This window comes from Cylas formicarius, unplaced genomic scaffold, assembly GCF_029955315.1.
Source record: "Cylas formicarius isolate icCylForm1 unplaced genomic scaffold, icCylForm1.1 PGA_scaffold_5__7_contigs__length_24384050, whole genome shotgun sequence".
Lineage (NCBI taxonomy): Eukaryota > Metazoa > Arthropoda > Insecta > Coleoptera > Brentidae > Cylas > Cylas formicarius.
In genome coordinates, this window is record NW_026844341.1 from 17821129 (window position 1) to 17843756 (window position 22628).

General features: G+C 39.4%; 1 protein-coding gene across 1 annotated transcript; it reads right to left on the reverse strand.

Annotated features, from left to right (window-relative positions):
- Positions 1 to 28: 28 nt before the first annotated feature.
- On the reverse strand, positions 29 to 22488 carry LOC132701880 (RNA polymerase II elongation factor Ell). The gene is made up of 9 exons (XM_060670134.1): positions 22308 to 22488; positions 12989 to 13042; positions 9886 to 10130; positions 7329 to 7706; positions 5960 to 6181; positions 5356 to 5904; positions 4933 to 5175; positions 3071 to 3242; positions 29 to 3010 (listed from the first exon to the last, which is right to left on the reverse strand). Exons 1-9 carry the CDS (start codon positions 22437 to 22439, stop codon positions 2849 to 2851), a joined length of 2157 nt encoding a protein of 718 aa, XP_060526117.1. The 5' UTR covers positions 22440 to 22488; the 3' UTR covers positions 29 to 2848.
- Between the last annotated feature and the right edge of the window lie 140 nt (positions 22489 to 22628).

The window sequence follows — 22628 nt, forward strand, 5'->3', positions numbered from 1 at the left end:
TAAAGGTTCATATTAATGAAACGCCTGGTTCGGATGCTTTGATATAGGTAATTATATTGAATATAGGTAAAAAAAAAATACATTTTTTTTTAAATTGATATACGGGTCCATACAAAACTAAGCCACTTCGTTTTTGCCTCATTTCCGACATTGACGACTCCGCGGGGTGGTTTAAAACGATATTTACACGTCTGTTAAGTGGCTGCGTCATCGGCGGGCCCGCGCCCCCTCGAAGCGCGAGTTTTGGACGTTTGAATTGCTGAAGACAGAAGAGGGCGGGAACCCATAAACAACAGAAACAAAGTGCGTCGATTACACAACCCCTATAGATTATAATGAAATTACACAATTTTCACGTATTTTATTTCCTTTTTTTTACATTTTCGTAAATGCTCGGATTTCACAAAAAAAAATAGTGTAAAGCTAGAAGGATTGATTAAGCATATATTCATATATATGTTCTCTAAATCGTAGTAATATAATAATATAGATACACGTGGTATAATAGGAGGGCAGCGCCGCGGGCTGCGGGCACAATCTCTCCTAATTTAACTACTCCCATTTTTATTTTTCGACACCCGCGGCCCGACGACGCTGCCCTTACGTCATAAAATGTAAACATGATGCGTCAAGGACGTGCCAAGGTCGTCATCGTAAATCAAAAACTATGTACAATCACAACCGAAATCGTTTTTACCCAAAAAAAAAAAAACCGTCGGGACCGTAACAACAATGGCAAATGAGCTATATATAGCGTGGAAAAAACGACAGTGGAGAAATTTCCGCACAAAAAAAAATTAACGCTCTATTTTTTTGGAAATTCCCCTCTGGCTGTCGGTTTTTTGCGCAAACAAGACACCTATATTTAGAATATAGCGCTTTGGGGCACTTTGGCGCTAGGATCCCCTCCGCCCCTGCGGTCTAATACCAACAACAATTTCGCAAAAAATCCGATGGGCCGCTTATTGCTCACAACCGCAGCGGCAACAATAGCAATAATAAAAAAAAATAGTCGTAAACATGTATAACGTCATAAGTGTCAACAATAAAAAAAATATATATAAATGTTCCCGGGACGTCTCTGTAAAAATTCTCCTATAGTGTTCGCCCGCCACTGCTATATGTACACAAAATGGGGGGAAAAAAAGTGAGCACGATTTTACGTATATAATTCAACAATAAATAAAAAGGACAAAATTAACAATTAAACTATCTGTCGTGGTATTGGTCGGGTTTCACCCCAATTCCTAGCGGTCGGCATGCCAACGGAGTAATACCAGTATTGAGTATTTCGCGAAACTGGCCCGTCGTGGCCACCCTAGGAAAACACGCACCCCTCCCCTTCCCTTGAAACCAGGAAAACATAGCTAGCTAGGGGCTCGCCACGTGTCCATATTGGCGATCTTTTTTTTTAATACATTTTGACGTATCACATTTGTCTTTGAGCAAGGTGTGTATGTAGGTGTGTGATGCTGACCATTCCCGCAAGGAAGAAAACCTAATTTCGCATTTTTTTTCCCGTCATATTCGACATTTTTTCGGCCACTTGGTTGGGTCAGTAAAAATCCATACGGTCGCAGCCCTCCTCTAATTTCAATTTTGAGTTAGTCATGAAACGAGATATTTCTTGAGTATTATTTTATCGATAACCTTCGTTATTCACCACATCATCGGCGACTTGGTTTACGAGATAATACTATTATAAGAAATTTTAAAAAGTATTGATTTAAGATAAAAAATATTGACAACTCACCCGAAAAAATCTTGGAAATGACAAGGAATATTATGGCCAAAACACAAGGTTTTGGAAAAGGATTAATTTTGGGATGTGTAAAGTCCGATTATGGTAACTTTTTAAAATCAGTTTCATACTATACAAGTTGTCCGAAAAGTATTAAAAGTATTAAAGTTGTATTCTTTTGTATTGTATTCTTTCAAATAATTTATAACACCTAAACTTTCAAATAATTCGATTTTTGACAAAAGATAACCTAATTTTAATTTTTCGAGTACATAACTAGTATTTGAAGGTTAAAAAATCGTGTTTCATTTAAACAAATCAATGTATAACAACTTAAAGTTGTTATTGGATTAGGATACATTTTCTTACCACCCTGTATAAGATGCGCAGCATTTTATGATTGAGATATAAATTATTGTCTGCCGCAAATTTCGCTGACATAATGTAATGATTTGACAAATTAAAATCACATTACATTTTCACAAAACTCTAATTATTTAGAACAGCTCAGAGAGTTAGTTCCATTTAAAAAAATCCAACTTTGATACTTTTAGGACAACCTGCTTGTTTCGTAAAGTCACGTTTATTAGCAAATTCTGTAAAATAGTAAAATTTCGGTTTTCGAAATCATTTTTTTGCCCGTTCGTTAACAACCTTTGGAAAAAAATATATACCTACATAATATCGTATTTTATTAAGAGAATAAACAAAATAATACGACAATAGTACTCAACTTGGTATTTCCATGAAAATGATGACATACGTGAACCCCCAACTTAAAGTTGTTTTTTTTTTTTTTGAACCACCCATTTTTTTATCTTTGCTCCTTGAATCTTCCCGAACTTAGCTTGAAAATGAAAGAGATCTGCGCGCGCGCGCGCGGTTTCCTGCGGCAAAATAAAAACTTAACAATTCCGTACTAACGAGTGGGTAACTGCCCCGGCCAAGGGGCGGGCAACCCAAAAAGAAAAGAAAACGTAACAAAAACTCCTGGCCAACAAAAACTTCCCGAGTATGCGATCAACTCGCCACCGTCGCTTTCAATTTTCTCTTTATTTTTTTTTTTTGGAAACGCTTCGACAACTCCCGCCCCGCCCCGCCACCGCGCTAACAATCGGTCACGCCCACCATCGTCTGGTCGTACTCGTTGACCAGCCGTTTGATGTGCGACAGCTTCTCGTGCAAGTAATGGAAGCGCTTCTTCGCGCGCTGATGCTCCGCGTCCTTCTTATTCTCCTGGTACTCGCGCACCACCTGCTTCTTGATATCCTGCGGGCCGAAAACACGAAATGAAAGCGAAAGAAACGAAAACCGCGAACGTCGTCCCACCTTGTACCTCGGACTGTTCTCCCCTTCCTGTTTCAGCCGTTCCTCGAGCTGCACGAACCGTTTCGAGACCTTGTCGACGATGCCGTGCAGGTCCCTGTACTCCGCGTAGTCCGCGTTAAAGTCCGCCTTGTAACGCCGCCGCTGTTCCCTGCTCGTTATGGTAACGTACTGTCTGCAACACGAAAGAAACGCAACTGTGTAGCGAGAAGACTCTCTTCTTCTCCAAGATTCGAGTTTTTTTTTTTAGCCCAAACCATTATTGTACGACCAATATACCAGATGGTATTCGGGATGCTGTTTCTATTCTCTAAGAGTAACCAACATATGCTTCTTGGTACGTCACAATTAGACGTTATCGATCGATTAGATGCTCTTTAAAATAAACAAGCAGGAAACTAGACTGCTCACTATTTTCGAAGCTCACTGTATTACTACTGACAACACCGCCTACACTTTGAAGTTTAATATAATACGACCAAAAATATAATGCATTTATTGCTTTGACGTTTCAAATATTTTACAGTACCTTAACCACAGACCTTCGCAGAACCGTGGTTAAAACACATCCCAACAGATATTTGTTCTGCTAGTGGGTCTTGCCTGAGATGGATCGTAACGAATGTTTGTAGAAACTTATTTGAAACGTAAGTGGACCTTTTCAAATTTGATTAAGCATTGATGCTGCGGGTTATTTTCGAATCAGGAGAACCGTTTATTTTGACATTAGGTGATATTTATCTTTTTTAAGAGTTTAATCTAAATTGCAATATGTTCGTATGGAGGTATTTGAATGTGATCCTTCCAGTAAGTACGTATTTATGTACCTGATTCTCAAGCTTTGACCCTGCCAGGCTGTTTTCACTGGATAGTTTAAAGGGTAAGTACTTGTACTCTATTTATCTTACAAGTTTGAAAAAAATCATTTTGGTCTTGTGTGCCTGTTAATTAACAACATTCCTCTTCTTATATTCTTCGATTTGTAAACAACAACAGTCTTTTTGAAGACTATAGATTATATTCGCGGTAGATAAAGGTAAGTCACAAGAATACAGATAAATAGTTATTAGAATCTTACAATTAAACATTTTTTGAAAGTTCCTGTTTTTTAACAATTTAAAAAGTGGAGACCGTGGAATGAAGACATGGAAAACAACGCAGAATTTGTAGCCGAAGTGGAGATGGTAGTAGGACCTAATGACAATTTAGAAGACGAAATACCTCAGCAAATAAAAAAACGGATCTATTTGTTTTCGGATGCTAAACAAATTGTTTTGAATGTTTACAATTTTATAAGACATCCAGCAGGGGAAGTGAGAGCTGCAATAAACACAAGTTACATTTAACGTAATTTTACTTACGTTACTTTGAAGCCCAATCTTACATAACATGAGAATTTGAATGCAGTAGATTATAAAAAATAAAGTATAAAAGTAAGTTGGAGAGAAATTTCCAATTCTGAGTACTCGTCGTCCTCGAGTCCTATATAAGGATTTACTCTATCAAATGTGAAAGCCCTCTTCTAATGATTCCAGCAGAAAATCTGTAATCGTAAGCAAGTTTAGCTCAGTGGAGCGATGAGGGATAAATCCAAATTGTTGGTCAATAAAGCAACCTCTAAGGTCAGCAGATAAATAGTCGCAGATTAAACTTTCGAACATTTTAGGGATACTGATGAGTTTACAATTGTTGACTTGCGAGTTATCGCCGGATTTAAAAAGAAAGTACGTATAGGTATAGAAAGTACGACGCTACCCGCCTCCCTCTCCCATACATTGCCGGTATGAAATCGTCCCGCTGGTTCTGTTCCTACGTCATTGCCCCACCCCCGTTCGCGCCATGTGGGCGTTCCCTCCCCTACTTACGTTTTGTAATCCGGAAAGTCGAAGTCGTCGGCCGTCGCGCCTGCGACCTTGTCCAGCTTCGTCGGGCGGACGGACTGGGGATCCGTCGTCAGCACCTCCGTCTGACTGTCGGGACTAACCCTCGCGATCCGCTGACTACTGGACGACGACGAAGACACCCTGTGGCCGCCGTTCCGACGATCCTTGTCCTTGAGCGTGCCGTTCGGCGGTGTCAGCTGGGGAGGCCTGTTGTTCACGGGGGACCTGACAGAAGACGGTAATGTATCGAAAACTAAACTTAGAGAGCCTGTATTAAGGAAGTTTGCTGGACTAAAAAATGAGCTCTCTCAGTCTAAGATGAGCGTGACTGCCATCTAGGCACCTCGAGGCTGTGTTCGGGAGAAGAAACGTGTGAGGGCACGATGAATTGAAAGTTAAACTTACCCATTTCTGAACGACGACGGTTTGTCTCGCGCCACGCCGTACGTCAGGCTATCGCAGCACTGTTGCCGCTTCTTGTCATCGTCGGGCGAGACGTCGTAGCCGTTCAGGTGGTGGTAGCCGTTGGTGGTGGGCGACTCCCTGCTGCGGGGGTTCATATTGGACGCGTCTCGCAGGTCCGTCGCGGGTCTCCGCTGGCTATTTTGTTGCTCTATCGGTGAGCGGCTGTACGCCTGGTCGGACTGACGGTATGCGGGAAATTCCGACTGTTGCTGCTGCCTGGGCGGGTAGGTAGCGACCGGATGGGTGTCGGCGGGAGGCGCCGGAAGCCCCGCCGCCGCGGGGAATTTGGTGTTGTTGCCGCTACCGTGGGCGATGCGTTGCCGCTTGTACGGGAAACCGTCAGCGCCCTCGTGGAAACCGGGTCGTTTCGCGCCGTTCGACGAAGTGATCAGGGGCGGGGAGCCGGGATGGGTGCTGGTAGGGGACTGGCCGCTGCCCGAGCTGCCGCCGTCGCTGCCACCGGGCGGCGTCAGGTTCTGGGGTTTGCGCCTGGAACGCGACGGTGTAGGTTTTCTACCGCGCCGCCCCTTTCCCCTGCCCCTACCTCTTAAGCACTTGTTTCTCAGTCTCCGTATAAAAAGGCCACTCGTCGTTCACCTCGTTCCACACGTTCCGGTTCAGGTGGTAGCAGTTGTCTTTCATGTGCGCGATCTGCTTGAGCACGGTCGTCATACTGTTGGAGCCTCGGACACCCTCTTTCGTCAGCCGGTCGTGCAGCTCGATCTTCTTGAGCGGCCTCAGCGCGAGCAGCTGGATCAGTCGCTCCCTGTGCGAAAAGCAAAATTGGTCCATGTTTTGGGACGTTATCCAGGAAAAATATAACCCTTTCAGTACTACGAGAGCTGCCATTTATATTTCGGGATTTTCATAAACTAATCCTGCCATATGGCGACTGAGGTTTTTATATGCTCAGTTACGTTTTGGTGAAATAGTGTTGTTTGTGTTTCTTATGATAAATTAAAAAAATTGTGATTGTTAAAACTGGAACTTAATCGGGAGCATTTTCGTGCAACAATTTTTTCCAACTTTAGATGTGTACTAACTCAACAACAATGTATCGATGCACTTAATTCGACTTTTGGAGTTAAGCACCATCTAGGACTACTGTTTATCGCCGGTTTTCGGACTTCACGCAGTTTTCTTAAGGATGGTGAAGGTCGTCCAAAATTGGTGGTTGTCCAAGAAAACATCGATGCAGTGTGGACACTGATGGACACTGATTACGGGCACACGCGGTTTCGAGCTACATCTACCGGGATAACGCAGCTCTTCGGGTGCTTTACTATCATTTGAGGCATTCCTACGGTATTGATGAAACACCAGTACTCCCATACGTTCCAGATGATAAGCCGGACCTATTTCTGTTGGATGCTCCAGCAGAAATGTGATTTTCGTTTTACATATAAAGCAGAAGAATTTATATTGCCATATTATGACCTTGGTAATAGACGATTAACACAGCGGCACTTCCGCGAGCTACTTCCACAAAAAGAAGAAGAGGCTTTGTTTGCTCGGTTTTAAAAAGGTAATTTTTTCCAATAGAATAACTACATTCATTTTTTTTGTCTATTCTTGAAATTAAAAAATATGTTTACCGTCCAAATAACCGATCTTGCTGTTTAAAACCATATTTATTATATATATATATATATATATATATATATATATATATATATATATATATATATATATATATATATATATATATATATATATATATATATATATATATATATATATATATATATATAAACATTTTGCCGTGTAGAGCCGATATCCGTCCGCACTAAAGGCATATTTTTTCGGGGGAGTCGCCGTACTGAAAGGGCTAAACAGTCTTTCAGGGATGCAGCTGAAAAGATGTCCTGGAGATCGTTCAATTCAAAATGAGTGAGTACCGCCCTTCGACCTACCTCAAGGGACGTCTGGCGACGTCCGGCACCGACGGTTTCTTGTTGTGCTGGACGGTGGCGGCGGTGACGGCGGCGGCGGCCCGCTGCGAGCTGCTCACGTGATTGCTGCCCAGGCCGTTCGAGAACGCTCCGCCCCCCGATACGGACGAGTGAGTAGCCGTCGTCGGCTGGAACGACGTCACGGACTGCGGAGGCGGCGCTTTGGGCGGGGGCTGGTACGACGACGGGGGCGCAGAACCGTGCTTCAACAGGCTATCCCGCATCGACGGCAACGACGACGCGGTGCGCTGCGCGGGGGGCGGGGCCCGCGATGCCGCCATCTGTTTGACCTTGACCTTGCGCCCGATGTCCGTCTGGTTCGGTTTGATTTCGCGCGTGCTGCCGACACACACACACACGACCACACGTTTTTGTACGTGCTTGAGTACGTTGGGAGTAGGACGGAATAGGTGTATCCTACTTAAAACTTATACAACCTTTGGTTTTGGTTATTGTTTCAACTTAAAATCATAGCCAACTGACATTGTTTTACAAAAAAAGGGAGAAAAGATAAGTACTATTAGGGATTAAAAAAATATATATAGCAACGAATTCTTAGTCAGTAGTACTTAGAACCCAGCTACACCAATTTTTATAATGTTTCAATAGAGGGTGTTTGAAATATCATCGTTTGATTACGGTTTGATTTTGACATTTTTTTTTGTTGAGTAAGTCTGCGAAAAATGCACTAAAATCTTGTTTTGCTTATTGCTTCAACTTAAAGTCGTGGCCAACTGAGATTACTTTACAAAAAGGGGAGAAGAGAAAAGTACTTTTAGGGATTTTTTTTTAATAAATTGGTAACGAATTCTTATTCAGCAGTATTTAGAACTTAACAATACCAATTTTTAAGCTTTAATACAGGGCGTTTGAAATATCGTTTGCGCCCCACCCAAAAACGCACCAGAAGTTTCTTTTAATCTGAACTAACATCGAGAAGGACTATTAGGAATTTCTTTAAGAATAAAGTGTCTACGAATTCTTATTCGGGACTACATAAAACTTAACTATACAGGATGGTCGAAATATCGGGGGCGCCTCGTTTAAGCATTACTCCTGTAGAATGTTTGTTTACGGCTCAATTCTGATAATTCTTTTTGTTGGATAGATTTCACTGAAAGGCACCAACGACTTTTTTAAAATTAAATATGATTAGGGAAGATTAGATGTGAACTAAACAGACTTTACAACGCTGTATTTTTTTAATTAAGAAGGATTTTTAATTCTCATCTAACAATGAATATCAAAACCGAATATTGCACCTTTCGAATACTACGACTTATTGTTTTAAGATGATACTAAAAAAAAATGTTCCTTAAAAAGACTTTTTCAAACATTATTTTTGAAATTTGTATAATTAAAATTTGTAAGACCTTAAAATCATATACAAAATAATCGTAATTTACAAAACTGGCGATATTAATTTTTTCAAAACATTAAAAAAATTGGTCATTGGTTTAGTCACTTTTAGGTGGTGCTGAACACGAATCTGCTGTCACTTTCAATTTGAAAAAAATCTCTAAAAATATATCTCGATTTTCCGTTTCAAAAACCTGGGTGCGTAGTCGATGATATATGAAAAAACCGTTTAATTTCTCTTTAATAAGATTTCAAAACGGGATTTCAATAAAAGTTACTAGTACGCTTCAAGGATTGCACAATCCAGCAGAAAAGTGTTTATGTAGACTCGAGACTCTCCTGGTTCGAACAGGTGGATCACATTCTCAAAAAACGTTTATTGCTTTGTCATATGGAGGCTCCGCTATCCCCTTAAAAGTGTACTATTTTTCTAAGGTCCCTGTCCCTGTCTCAACTACGCCGTGGTTTGTTGAGGATGTTCACCACCCGCGGAGCAAGTCTTTAGCATGCAGAAACGCATTTCACGGATTATACTGTTTAAGTCCTGGAATTTTTCATGTCGGGACCTATTTCCACTCTTTATCGACACTTCCTAGTATGTACATACTAAATTGCGCAACTCTAATCTTCATATGCTCTCAAGAAACTCAGATATTCAATACGATTTAAGACCGAAACTTAACTCGACTGTAAAAATTTATAATAAATTGCCTTTCGGAACTGAAGGAGATAGTCAAACAAAATTCAAATGCATTCTTAAAAACAAATTACCTATTACAATATAAAGGATTTTCTTTCTCATGACACCTTTTAATACGTATTCGTTAGGTTATCTAACATTATTTATTATTATTATTATTATTAAGTTATTAATAATACTAATACTTGTAACCCAAGTCTTATGGAAATAAAGCTATCTGTATCTCTATCTTTAATAGTACTTTTCTCTTCTGTTAAATAGTCCTAGTTGGCAATGATGTAAAAAGAAACACAAGGTTTTAGTGCATTTTTCAGATATCTAGGCAATAAAAAAAAAATCAAAATTGATGCATAAACAAAGATTTCAAGGGTGTACAGATAGTAAGTGGGACACGCTATATATACACCCGGATCGGGAGTAGACGATGGTACGCCCCGCCCATGTCAAGACGACACTCACCACTTGTTTTTGTACTTGTCCTCGACCTCGTTCATGCGGTTCCGCGTCGCCTCGTAAACGTCCTCGTTCGCGTGCACCCTTATCTTGTACGGTATCGAGCCCAAGTTTTCGAGGGGCCCGCGGGGCGGCGTCCCGTGGACGCACTCGAAACTGCCCCCGGGCCCCTCCATGTCGGCGGTCGAGGACATCGCGAAGTTGAACGACACGCATCCCGCGTTGTGGTGCTGCGACGGGAACGATAGCTCCTGCGCATCCAAAAAACGAAACGTAGGGGGCTACACATTTATTTTAACCATAAATATCTAACGTGCGAGGTAACGCGATCCAAATCGAAGTGAGTAATCAAAAATAAAGATCTTCAGCGAAACGTACCGTGGGTTCAACTTATCGTTTTAATTGGCTGTAACTTTTTTGTTTTTTGAGAGATATCGAGGTAAACAAAAAGACAAAATGTAGACACTCTCAGTTTTTCTCACATATAAGCCTACGTCATATTTTTTTAATCGAACACCCTGTATATTACATATATGTTTAGCAGAACATCTTATCACGATTACAATGATGTAACACATTTTATATTTCAGTCCACTGGTTTTTGACAAATCGACAAAAATTGGAAATTTTTATAAAATTTCAAAGAGTGCCGTGACTGACTGCAGCAACAATAATTATTTACAAATTAAAGTACAAGAAAAACGAAACAAACAAACTAGAATTTAAAAAAAATGAACTATTCTAAATACTGCTGTATGAGACCACCATTTTCCTGTTCCTGTTCCGTTTCCGAATTGTCTCTTAACTGAATGATTGCCTCTGAAATCTTTTGCCGAAGTTCCACGACATTACTACAAGGAGTTCTATGCACGTGATTTTTTTTATGTGTCCCCAAAAGAAAAAATCCATTAAAGTTAAGCCGGGGCCGTTGCCTGGCCAATCCATAGTTCGCTATCCAACCCCTGCGATATTGTGAGGAGGGACATAGTCTTGCTGCCATATAACAAGCGCTGATATATTTAGGAGTAAATTTTCTATATATTTTTCTATTTGATGCTCTAAGAGTTGCAAATAATGATCTCCAGTTAACTTTTGATCAATAACTATCGGACCCAAAATACGCCCATCTACGACACCAAAGACCGATATCGCGTATTTTGTCTATTGTGTGAACGCACTTTCATCAGTCCATAAAATGTTTTTCAAAAAATTATTATCCTCATTATGTCTATTTAAAAAATCCGAACGAATCTGCATCATCACTTGCCATTGTTCTGTACTTAGTTTTTGAGTACGAAATTTAAATTATATTCTTTTAAAACTGAGTGGATTGATCCCCGAGACATATCCGTCTCTTCATATGCTGGAAACTGGATGTGCTTCATAGGATGCTAATATGTTTGATTTATTTTCTTCGTTTAAAACATTATGATTCCGGCATACCGGTTGAGCAAATACGTTACCGTTTTCTGCAAATTTCTCTGCCAGCCTTGGAAATATTTGTTTTGAAGGAGCTGCGATTGCACTTTTATTATGCAGAAAGTATACTTGAAGCGTATCGCTCCTTTGGGCAATAATTCAACCACTTACTAATGTGTCAAACATAAACATATTTTTATTTGTCAGAGCACTGTTTGAAATTATATAAAAATTTTATATTTTTTCTGATTTGTCAAAAAGAGTTCATCAAATATAAATTGTGTGTTACATCATTGTAATCGGAATAAGATATTCTATTAAACACGTATATAATATACACGGCGTTCCACTTAAAAAAATATGATGTAGACTTGTATGTCAGAAAGTTGATAGTGTTTTGTTTTATACGTCACTTGGAAAAAAACTTGGCTACTAGCCCTACTTTTTGTTTCTTTCTTGTTTACCTCGACATCTCTAAAAACAAGAAACTTACAACGCACGGTACAGACGATGATATCTTATATCTAAAAAGACAATAATGACGTCAATTTTACGGGACAGGTTCTGAAATTACTTCCTAGAGAGGAACACAAAAAATTAAAATTTACAGAAATGTACAATCCAGTGAAAGATCTGTGAAACGATAGGTATTTTCTCAAAATGCCGTCCCGTTCACAATCCGGGATTTGCGGGGGCCTACTTGTGCGAGATGCGCTTCGTCGGCGACCTTTTATTATTACAGACCTAACGAACGGATTGTTCGAAACACTGCGGGATAGTTTACGGGTCAACGCGGCCGACCAGCGTTCCAAAATGTCATCGACGATCGATCGCGCGTACGTCACGCCCGCAGGCCCCGTCCACACCGCGCCGTTTCTTGGCGGGAAATATGCTATTTAACACGCGAGACCCCTATTACAATAGTAAGCTTATAAATTTATTTGAAATCCACGAAGCTTTGGACTTTTTCAAGTTGTAATGTAGTCTTCCGAGAAAGTGATCTTTTACGAGTGAGGTGGGGGAGGGAGGGAGAGAGCAAGAGGGAGGGAGCGAGGAAGAGGGAGGGAGGGAGGGGGAGGGAGAGATGGGGAGTTAGGGAGGGAGAGAGGTAGAGAAACAGAGAGCTTTGAGCTAGGAAGATTAGAGAGGTGGAGCTTTTAGAGGTGAAGTTTTTAATTAGAGCTTTTAGAGAAAACCTTTTAGGCATCTTTTAGAGATGAAGTTTTCGGACAGAGCATTTAGAGAGCGAGAGAGTAGTTTTAGACCGAGCTTGACAGAGAGCGCCTTCACAAGTGAAGCTTTTAAATAGGGTTTAACGTTATTATATTTCTATTCTACGCTTTTTTTAACTTCAGGATCATTTAGAATTGCTCCGGATAAGAGCCTAAAAAGATTAAAAAGCCACGTGTTGCGTTGCGTCACGAGCAAGCGAGAAGTGAGAGCGCTGTTGCCTACCCTCCATACGGTTTGACGGGAATTAGCGCGCGATTTGTCCAGTCCGAAGGTCGCGGTGTTTTCGCATTTTTTTCAATTCGAAGAAAAAAAAATTCGAAAGTAAACACAGTGCCGCGCGACGACGACCCGGCCGCCCGAGTGAAAGTCATTTCGACGCGTTTTGCCGCGAGATTGCGAGATCTTAAAATTTCGGTTACGTGGCCGACAGACATAATAATAATAATAATTCACTCACCCCATTTTCGTTTCCTAGGAACCTTATGTGCGGGTTCTGATATGCGAACTTGTTCTGAAACAGAAAAAACGCAAATTATTAATAGTCAGTAAATATTATCGCCACAGACCACGGTTGTCTAGAGACTGACGTCACTATCCTACCGATTTGGCGGTAATCTGTGCCAAACCGTCCAAAAATATAAATGTTCCCTTACAGGTGACTAGCTCATTAACTTATCTATTGGAGGATATGTTAATAAAGAGTTGAGAATTGAGAAAAGCAAGTCAAATACAATATTTTTTTCTGCGATATTTCTATCTAACGTAAAACTCCAATTTTTATAAAAGAAAACTTCCGATAGAACTGAGGTCCAGTTTAAAAAGAAACAACACCTCGCCGAAATTTAGTTCTGGGACAATAGAATTAATTAGAAGTGAAGTAGAAAAAATATCTACTTCTAGTTGAAAAAAATGTGTAGAACATGTCATCGAAGAAGAAAATTTTTACTCAAATCGACTAGTGGCACAATTAATTATTAATGTGGGGGACGAGTCCAGCGAAGATAGTGATTATTTTGATGTAGAATAACTTTTCTTTTTAAATAAATATTGTAATATTGTTTATAGCTAAATATACTCCTTCATTTACATTTATTATAGACATTTTAGAGTAAAAACGGATTTTTCACTCTCTGGACTAATAATAATCGAGGTAGCTCACCTATTTGTATGCACGAAGCACCCAACCACGGTTCTGGAACGTCATCGTGGAATCTATTTATTGAGGGCTACCAAGAGAAACCCAAGCGAGGTAGACTTTCATAAAAATTTACCAAAGTTAAATACGGGATTATGTCGTAAAAACGGTAGATCGTGAGGCGAACTTTACCTACCACCCGTAGAGATAGAGATCACTGCTGTCAATTATTTTGTAATACGAATTCTTTTTAAGCTGCCGTATAAAATTTTTGCAACCACTTGAGAGCCGGATGTTTCCTTAAAACCGCATTTCTCGCCCTTCGCTCTATCAAAATTTGATTAGTACAAATGCGTCATTTTATAATAAACATGGTTTGAAGAAATATCTTTCCGGCATTTCTCGGTTAACCGTGTATTCGCATTCTTGCATTGCGTAAAATTGCGAAGACTTAAGGGTGAGTGTTCTCACGAATACTGTAGTTGAATTTCATGATGGTTTTGTTTTATTGGCCAAAATACCAAAGTACCAAATGATTTATTGGTCGGTTTCATTCATAATTTTTAAAATATATCCAAGGAATTTGGTGAAATATTAGTGTGTTCTCTCTTTGAACTATTTTAAACGTAGTTACTTTGTTGGTTGAAAGTCAGGGCTACTGATGTGTGTCTCTGCCCTTCAGTATAATATAACCTGGTTTACTCGAAGTATGTCAAAATAAAGAAAGACACAATGATTTGTTTTCACAATTATTGAAGAGGTTGGAGTCAAAACAATTTTTTAAATTTAAAAGTGTCTTCATATGCTACTATATATTATTATTATTGTGTGTTATGTAAAACGTTAAATCAATTCCTGTTCCTGCAATATTGTAGTTTTATTTTCTGTGTTAATATTTTTTTTGTAAATAGTTTCATTGTGCAATTAAAAAATAATAAAAATGCTACAACTAGGAGTTCTGATTATTTAAACCGTAAAACCGCAGATGTATAAATAGTCCTGCCAACTTTTGCCAGGAGTATAACATAGTTTGCGCACCCTATTGTGCATCTAAAGTTTTAAAAACACCATGCATCTTTCCTCAGTACTTCGGGTTTGTCACAAGTCATGACCCAGGGTTGTAATGCATATCCTGAATCCCCTAACAACCAATATATTCCTTTCACCCCGAATGAAGGAAACAAATATAATTAAAATATATATATTTTTTTATCATATTCATTCACAAACATTGATTGATATATCACATACTATACATAGTGAAGAAAATAAAAATATGTAGAGCTCATCTGCAGCATATTGAGTTTCCAATCAGCAAAGCACGCCACATAAATGCGTCAGTTATTGATCTGTGGCGTCCAGTTATCCTTTTCCTTCCAGAAATCCTTTTCTGCTGACATAACATCATCATCACACCGCATTTTCATGCGGTGTGATGATCTATACAGCCAATAATTGCTCCTTTAATTTAAGCTTGGGGAAAACAGATCCAATGATTAGACAGTTGTTGAGAGTCTGTTGACTGACTGCACGCAAGTACTTTTCGCCCACATTCCTTTGGTAGGACCCCATTGAGAAGTGGCTCCTTATTTAACACCTCAAAGAATCTCCTCTATTGCAGACTAAATTATATTTCTCATAACCTTCTTGCTATTTGTAGATTTGAGATCCGTCGTCGTTTCTCCTCCTTATGCAGTAAATGACTCAAAATTTAAGTTGGCGTAATGAACACAAATTTGTAAAATTTTCATGTCCCAAGAGGTTTCAGCATAGAATACCAACATAAGAAATACCTACCTGTAACGCGGTTATTCTGCTCTATGTTTTATGCTAATTTAAATTAAATATCGGTGCCCGACCTACGAAACGAATCTTGACGAATGATAGCCGAGAAGTCTACAGAAAAGCTTACGGAGTAACCTCGGTATGTAACGACGGTTTTTCTTCGCGTCTGCATCTCTTTCGCTTAGGAATACAAGTTACAGAGTCTAAGTCCAGGTGTGAGCCGATTGATCGGCCGGACACTTCCGGTGAAATGCGACGATGCCGTTGCCGCGCGTGCCGCGGCAGCTGCCGAAACCGTGGTGGTCCGATGGTTGCGGTCGTACTCGCCCGGGTCAAGGTCGTCGCAACGTACTCCGCTCTACGTGCCAAACGGGAGAACCCGGTGAAATGTCACACGGCCCGCCGAGATCGCGCCTCTCCTTGACATTTTGAAGACGTATTGAAAAAAAAAATGTACCGGAGGCGCGACGCTGATAACGTCACGAGATAGTGCACCTTTTGTACCTATTATCTTGGCGTTTTTTACCCCTTACTTGCGAGAAATAACTTTGACCCATGTTAACCGAAAAAATTTAACGCTACTTACGGCCAGTTATACTTACAACCGACCACGCAATATATCTACCTACACCAACAAGCAGGAAAAAGTGTGTTTTACTTTTACTACTTCTATTTTATTACATTTCTACATAGTATCATTATTAACATACAAAATATAATAATAAAAACGTATCAGTCACTTAAAAATCGTCACTATCGCTACTACCGTCACCTAGTTCGATGATCAATTCAATGACTCTTATGAAGTATCTTCATTAACCGTGAAAATGATCTATAGTCGCAAAAAAGATTGTTGTTGTTTACAAATCGAAGAATTATGTAGAAGATACAAAAATACAAGAACAAGAATGTTGTTACTTTTTACAAAACTTCTGGATTCCTCCTGCGTCGGTTTTTGCTCAGTCGAACTGAACTGAAACAGTTTCAGTCAAACTCTGAAGAAGCCAACAGGATGATTGGAGAAACGTCAGGAAGTTCGACTCAGCAAAAACTGACGCGGTTAAGGTACTGTAAAGTACTTATGGTCGTATAATATTAAAGTTCAAAGCGTACGCGGTGTTATACGGTAGTTTCTTGCTTGTTTATTTTAAAGAGCGTCTAATGCATCGATAAGCATAGACAAATATTATATTGGTCACTCTTGAAGAATAGAAACAGCATCGCTAACAGCATCTGGTGCCATGTAAGGAACTAAAAGCGAATTTTATGAGTAAAAATATTGGGGGAAAAAATTCAAGAGATTTTTTGTTCAGGAATTCGTTCCTGTCGAATTTGGAGGATAAGTCTATGGAAAAACAGGAAATATTTATTATAAATATTAATAAAATTTATTGGTTCATAATATATAATAACTATTATTGTAGAATAACAAGTCCCCAAGTCAACATTTTTATGGAAATTTCAGCAATAATTTTTGGACATCAAATTAAGTAAGTATCTTTTCTATATATTTTTTAATATTTGGCATGTTAGAAGTTTTGAGAACATTTTTTAAGCATACAAATAGACAATGTCCTATTTTTTTCATTAATTTATTAGAAACATTCTTCTGTTACATTGGAGCAGAAGTAATTTACGTAATAAGTAGTTATATACCATTTTGTTACTTTTTGATTTGAACTAACAGACTATACGGTAACTTGCGGCAATTCTTTATAAGCGATTTCAAATATGAAATCGAAAATAGAAAACCACTGTCCTGCATAGCTAGGAGAAGGCTCGCACTCAAAAGCTATGAAAAGTAAAATCAATAATACAAAAGTTATCGATGTGCATTTTGAATTATTCTTAAGGGGACTTAAACTTAACTTCTCATTCATTATTCACGAAATGTTTTGCATATACTCTGCAATTTCTGTATATCTTTAACAAATCAGCCACCTCCTGTATTAGCCTCTTGTTCCCTGTTAACTTCACCCAGGTATTAAATAATTAAGGTTCTTTAAGGACTAGCTAGCTAACTAGCTAAGCGGGATTTCAGAAGCGGTGCATGGATTCATTGTTAGTACCATATTGAATACCCTAACAGGAATAATAACAATGTTTATTATGTATCAATAGAATTTGAAACAAAAAATTAAGCTTGAGGTGAGAATAAGGAGGTGGTACTTTTTTGATTTTGGTTGTACTTACGTATGATATTATTTTCAAAGAAGCAAAATCACTGCAACTACGTTAAAATAAAAACAAAGAAACTCACTGCTACGCAAAATAATCAACTTCACAATTTCTATCGCTGTCTGTCTTCTGTCAAAATTCTTCTGTTTGCAGAGCCTCTAAGGAATTAAAATTCTGGTTAGTTTGTATATGGCAGTAAAACTGTGGTAGCTGCGATGGCTCCCACGCTGGCGCTTTTTTAAATCACGTATGCTGCGAAGGTGAATTTTTGTAGCAGAAAAAAATATTGGAAAGTGAATGAATGCAGCTTAGCAAGTTAGTGACGACCTAATGCTGTTGCAGAATGCCTAAATTATTTTTTAAAATATGTGGGATGTAATCCTTAACATTATTTCCAAAACATTTTTGAAATTAATATCCAATTAAATATGGTCAAATAGACACCCATGCTTTATCGGAAAATTGCAAATATATTTCTACAGTTTTTTTTAAGAATAAATTACATCAAAGCTCTCACTGGGATAATTGTTATTTAATGTTTCTTTAGTGACATCCGTCAACAGTATAATTTGTTTTGTTTTTGGGTTTGAAACCGGTAAGCTTTGCCTTTAATGTCGAACACTCCGATGAATCCGTAAAAGCACTTTTTAATATCAATATAAACAACGATGCGACGCAAACATAAACTCTGCCGCGCTGCCGAAATAGTTTAACATGTTCTCCGCCAGAGGTCTCGTTGAATTTGTAAAAAAAATGACCCATAGAAGCTGAAAACTGCTGATGAACTGTCCGCGGCCATGTCGGTTGTTCAAACATACATCTTATTGTTTGAAGCGGAGGATTTGAAGCGATTATGGATTACAAAATTTTGGGCTTAACAAATTAACAATAATAACAGCATCAATAAACGAATGAGATAAAGAGTTTACCAAACGTGCTGCTTACTATACTTTTTCTACGACCGTCACGGAAAAATCGCAATTTAACAAATTAAAAATAATAACAGATTATCGCATTACTAAATTTCGTACCATTCACACAAAATATTTACGTTAGGTTGCTTATTTAACTTTAAATTTAATTGTAGCTTATAGCTTGTCATAACATTTTTCTATGTATTAGTTTTTGGGTACATTTTTGCACACGAATTCATTCACCGACATGACCTTCAGAATTGACAAACGTCAAAATTCAAAACGTGGGAAATATCTCCGATCGTTCCCAAAACCCGAGCGGTAAAATCCCGGAAATGTCCGAAGTGGCTCGGATCCGTGAGAAACGAAACTGACGTGCCAAACTGACGCTTCCAGCACGCTAGATTTGTGTGTAATTAGGCATTTTACAGACGGAAGTAGAAAAATCGTTTTTTCTGTATTCCTCTATACCATCTCGAATTTAAATTACGGAATTGACAAGGGCGGGCGGGCGGACGACGGGCGGGGCTAACCTCGATACCCGCGAAACCGGGTCACCGCTTTTGCATAGACCGTCACGTACGACCGCTTGTCGATTAAAATTAATTTGAATGAAAATCAGCGCGAGGCGACCTCCGGATAGTGTCGCCGCCTCCCCGCACCGCAAATTTTCCGATTTTGCGAGCGGTGTGATGATTTACCTGCCTGAGCAGATGGTACTACCCGGAGGCGCAAGTCCCAACCCCGCGGCTAACGGCCCCCGAGGGAGCATCTATCGCGCCACACGCCTCTCTGGAATTGGATCCTTGGTGCCGGTAAAGCAGTAGCGTACAATAAAAATGTTGCATTGGCGGCTATAGAATGAGGCGACATTTTTTTTTTTTGGGTCGCCTCCAAAAAGTCTAGAAGCAGTGGATTATTTAAAATGATTTAAAATATATAAACTAACAAACTCTAGTAATACTTACATAATAATTTTTGAAAATGAACATCTCATTATTGGGATTTATTGGTATTTCTTAAAAACGTTTTTATCCATTTGAGGGTTGCTTCAGCTTCAGCTGAATTCATAAGGATTGTTATTAAAATCGTTATGAGTTATAAGTTTCACTTAGCTCGGTATTTTGAGAAATAAAATCAGAAAGTACAAGGAGTCCCGAAATTGCTTTAAATTATTCTGTGTCATAAATGACTCTCAATTCTGTACGGAGTTTTTGCTCGATGAAAAATGGGTAATTTTTGATTGTCTATTGTCTGAATTTTTGTTCAGAAAAACAAGTACTATATTGGCTGTGCTCTTCAGAAAAAAAAGACTGGCTGCGACTAAGTGGCCTGTAAAGCTGAATCGTTCCTTTGCGCTTGATATATGATAATATATTTCGCAGGGTCATCCAGCTTACGACGCTTTGCAATATATGAGGATGACTCAACATCGTCTAAACCGACCAAACCAATATAACCCAAAAAAAAAAAATTCTAAAATTTTTAAAAAATACTTTGCCATACTTGACGGCGCAGTTTCAACAATTTAAATATGGGTGTGAACTTCTACCTCTTTGCTAAATTTCAAGTCGATAGCTGCAAATTTGAGACACATGTTACATTTTTTAATATAGCACGGCATATCTTGAAAGCCACATAAAATAGGTGAAAACCTTAAATACACAAGTTTTAACTGAATCACAGTCTCCTAGTTATGGTCAATTATCTTTATAAGGAAATCCCAATTTTCAGTTTTTTGCAAATTACCGACGCACCCTGTACTTTTTTAAAAAATCGTCAAGAATAAAAGTTTTTGATCCGGTTCTAGCACGTCTTTTGGCTCAAGAATTTTTTTGATGGTATATACCGTTTTTTAGAAATTAATTTTTTTTCGAGAACCTTCAAATGCGGTTTTTAAATTATTAAAAATACTTCTCGACTCCCCTCCAGTTTCAATAGGTTCTGTTAGGGGACTAAACTCTATATTTGAGCCAATTTTGTAATCGGTAACTGCAAATCTCAGACACTTTTCGTGTTTCAGAGCGATATACGAAAAACAGACGAAAATCGCAAAAAAAAGACAGATGCCAGTTTCCAATCACGGCCATTTCCTATAGGCTTATGTATCTCGTGGCCAATTTAAAAGGAGAAAAATTTCAGCATCCTGGCTTCAACGGTTCCGAAGTTATTCGCGTTTTTATGAAGCGTCTACGGAGAACGCTTATCATTTCCGTACCAATGGTGGTCCCATAGGACCTACCGCAGATCTCGAGTTTAGTGAGGAGCGCGTATACTTTCGAAAAATTCGATTTCATAGATTTTTCGAAAGTAACAAGTTACAAATGGCAGGGGGGAATATGATGATGCAGAAATCCTTCACTTTCACCGCGCGCACGCCACTGCTGCACCTACAGCCAGTGTTTATAGGCAGATAACAATGACCAAGCTGCGTAAAAACAGCCCCAATACCGGTCGGTACTACCTGCGCCTCAATAAAATAAAAATTTAATAGAAAGTAACGCACATTGTGAGTCAAAATTGGCCCAAACACGACCATAAATAATATGGAGTATTTTCCTTTACGATATAAGTAAACATTTCGTTATTCATACCTTCTATCACTATTTAAAGTTCTTCCCTTTCGTGTAGTTTGCGAAAAATAACCGTCACTTTGCAGCGCGCGGTCAATTTCAAAAATGAGAGCCCGCGACGGGACTTATTTACTGGCATGTGACGTCATCCGTCGGACGTCAAATCGCAGGTGGGTTCGTTGCTCGCCGCGCGATAAGATAACATTTATCTGCGTGCGCGCGTGCACGAATCGAAAACAAAAAACTTCTTCGGGGAAAAAAGAAAAACGCGGGCCGCTCCGCGCGGAAAAGAGCGCACGCGAACGGACGACCTTGAGAACGGGCGAAACTTTCAAATCGCCGCCGCCGCGCGCTCGATTTTTGCAATTGAAATGTAATTTACGCGGTCCGAGGCGGCTGTGACGAAAAAAGAATTGGCACACCGAAATAACGAAAGGAAAACAACCGGCCGACTACGTCAACGAAACCTGTCAAAAAAAAAGATACGTCGGATAAACCTCTAATTGAAAAGTGGCGGAGAAAACGCGCCTGACGAGAGTAAGATCCGCGTTTCGCATTTAAAATACGAAATCTCGAAATATTTTCGCCATAGTTTCCTGGAACCATTTTCTACGAGTATGTAAATAAGCTCGCGGTAATTCGAAAACGGGTGGTTTTACCTTTTAAGTGACGTCCCGAAGACCTCTTTTTCGGGACCGAAAAACTTTTAACCTAAATCTCGACAAACGAACTAATTTACTCGTTTAGTTTGGGAAAGTTTTATTAGTTACGACCTGTCAGAGAGACTGGGTGCTTTCATATCCTTATATGACCGTCGAATAACACCGTTAACGAGTCCGTTTCCAGCAGGATCGCGTAGAATTTCCACGTCGGGTATTTTGCGCGAGCCCGACCCCCGATTTGTCCGAATTTTTCAAACAAAAACAGAGCAAAAATCAGACAATATGTTGACGTGGCCGGGGAGCTCGCAGACGATATTCGTTAACACCGCGGGGTTTTTTCGCGACAATTATTCCGCACGGACGCGCTAAATCGATCGGGAAAGCCCCGAACGCCGAAAGAAAAACACGATTTTGAAATATAATAGGTTAATAAGTCATCTGAATATGGCGACTATTATCTCTCACTCGAAAGGCAACAGATTGTATTACCCTGGAGCGATAAAAGATAGCGAACGGTCCAGTCACTCACCTGATTTTTTATGTAATCTTCTATTGCACGTAAAGCGGAATCCGTCAGTTTCACGAAAATCAAGTCTTTATGTTCACCGAAATTTTGTTGCGAAGACAAACCATACTGAACACCTGGACATAGCGCCGCCATTTCTGCCCAGTAAAATCAAGACGGTCGCGACACAGCTGACGTTTCGAGGTCAAACTGGCAACTGCTTTCATAGAAACGTCAATCAGCTTGGCGCAGAAAAATATTTTGGTGCAGAGAATACGCGAAAAATGGGTCCGTCCAAAGTGTTGATTTTTTTTAACCAAATTATTACCACTTTGGCCGAAAGCG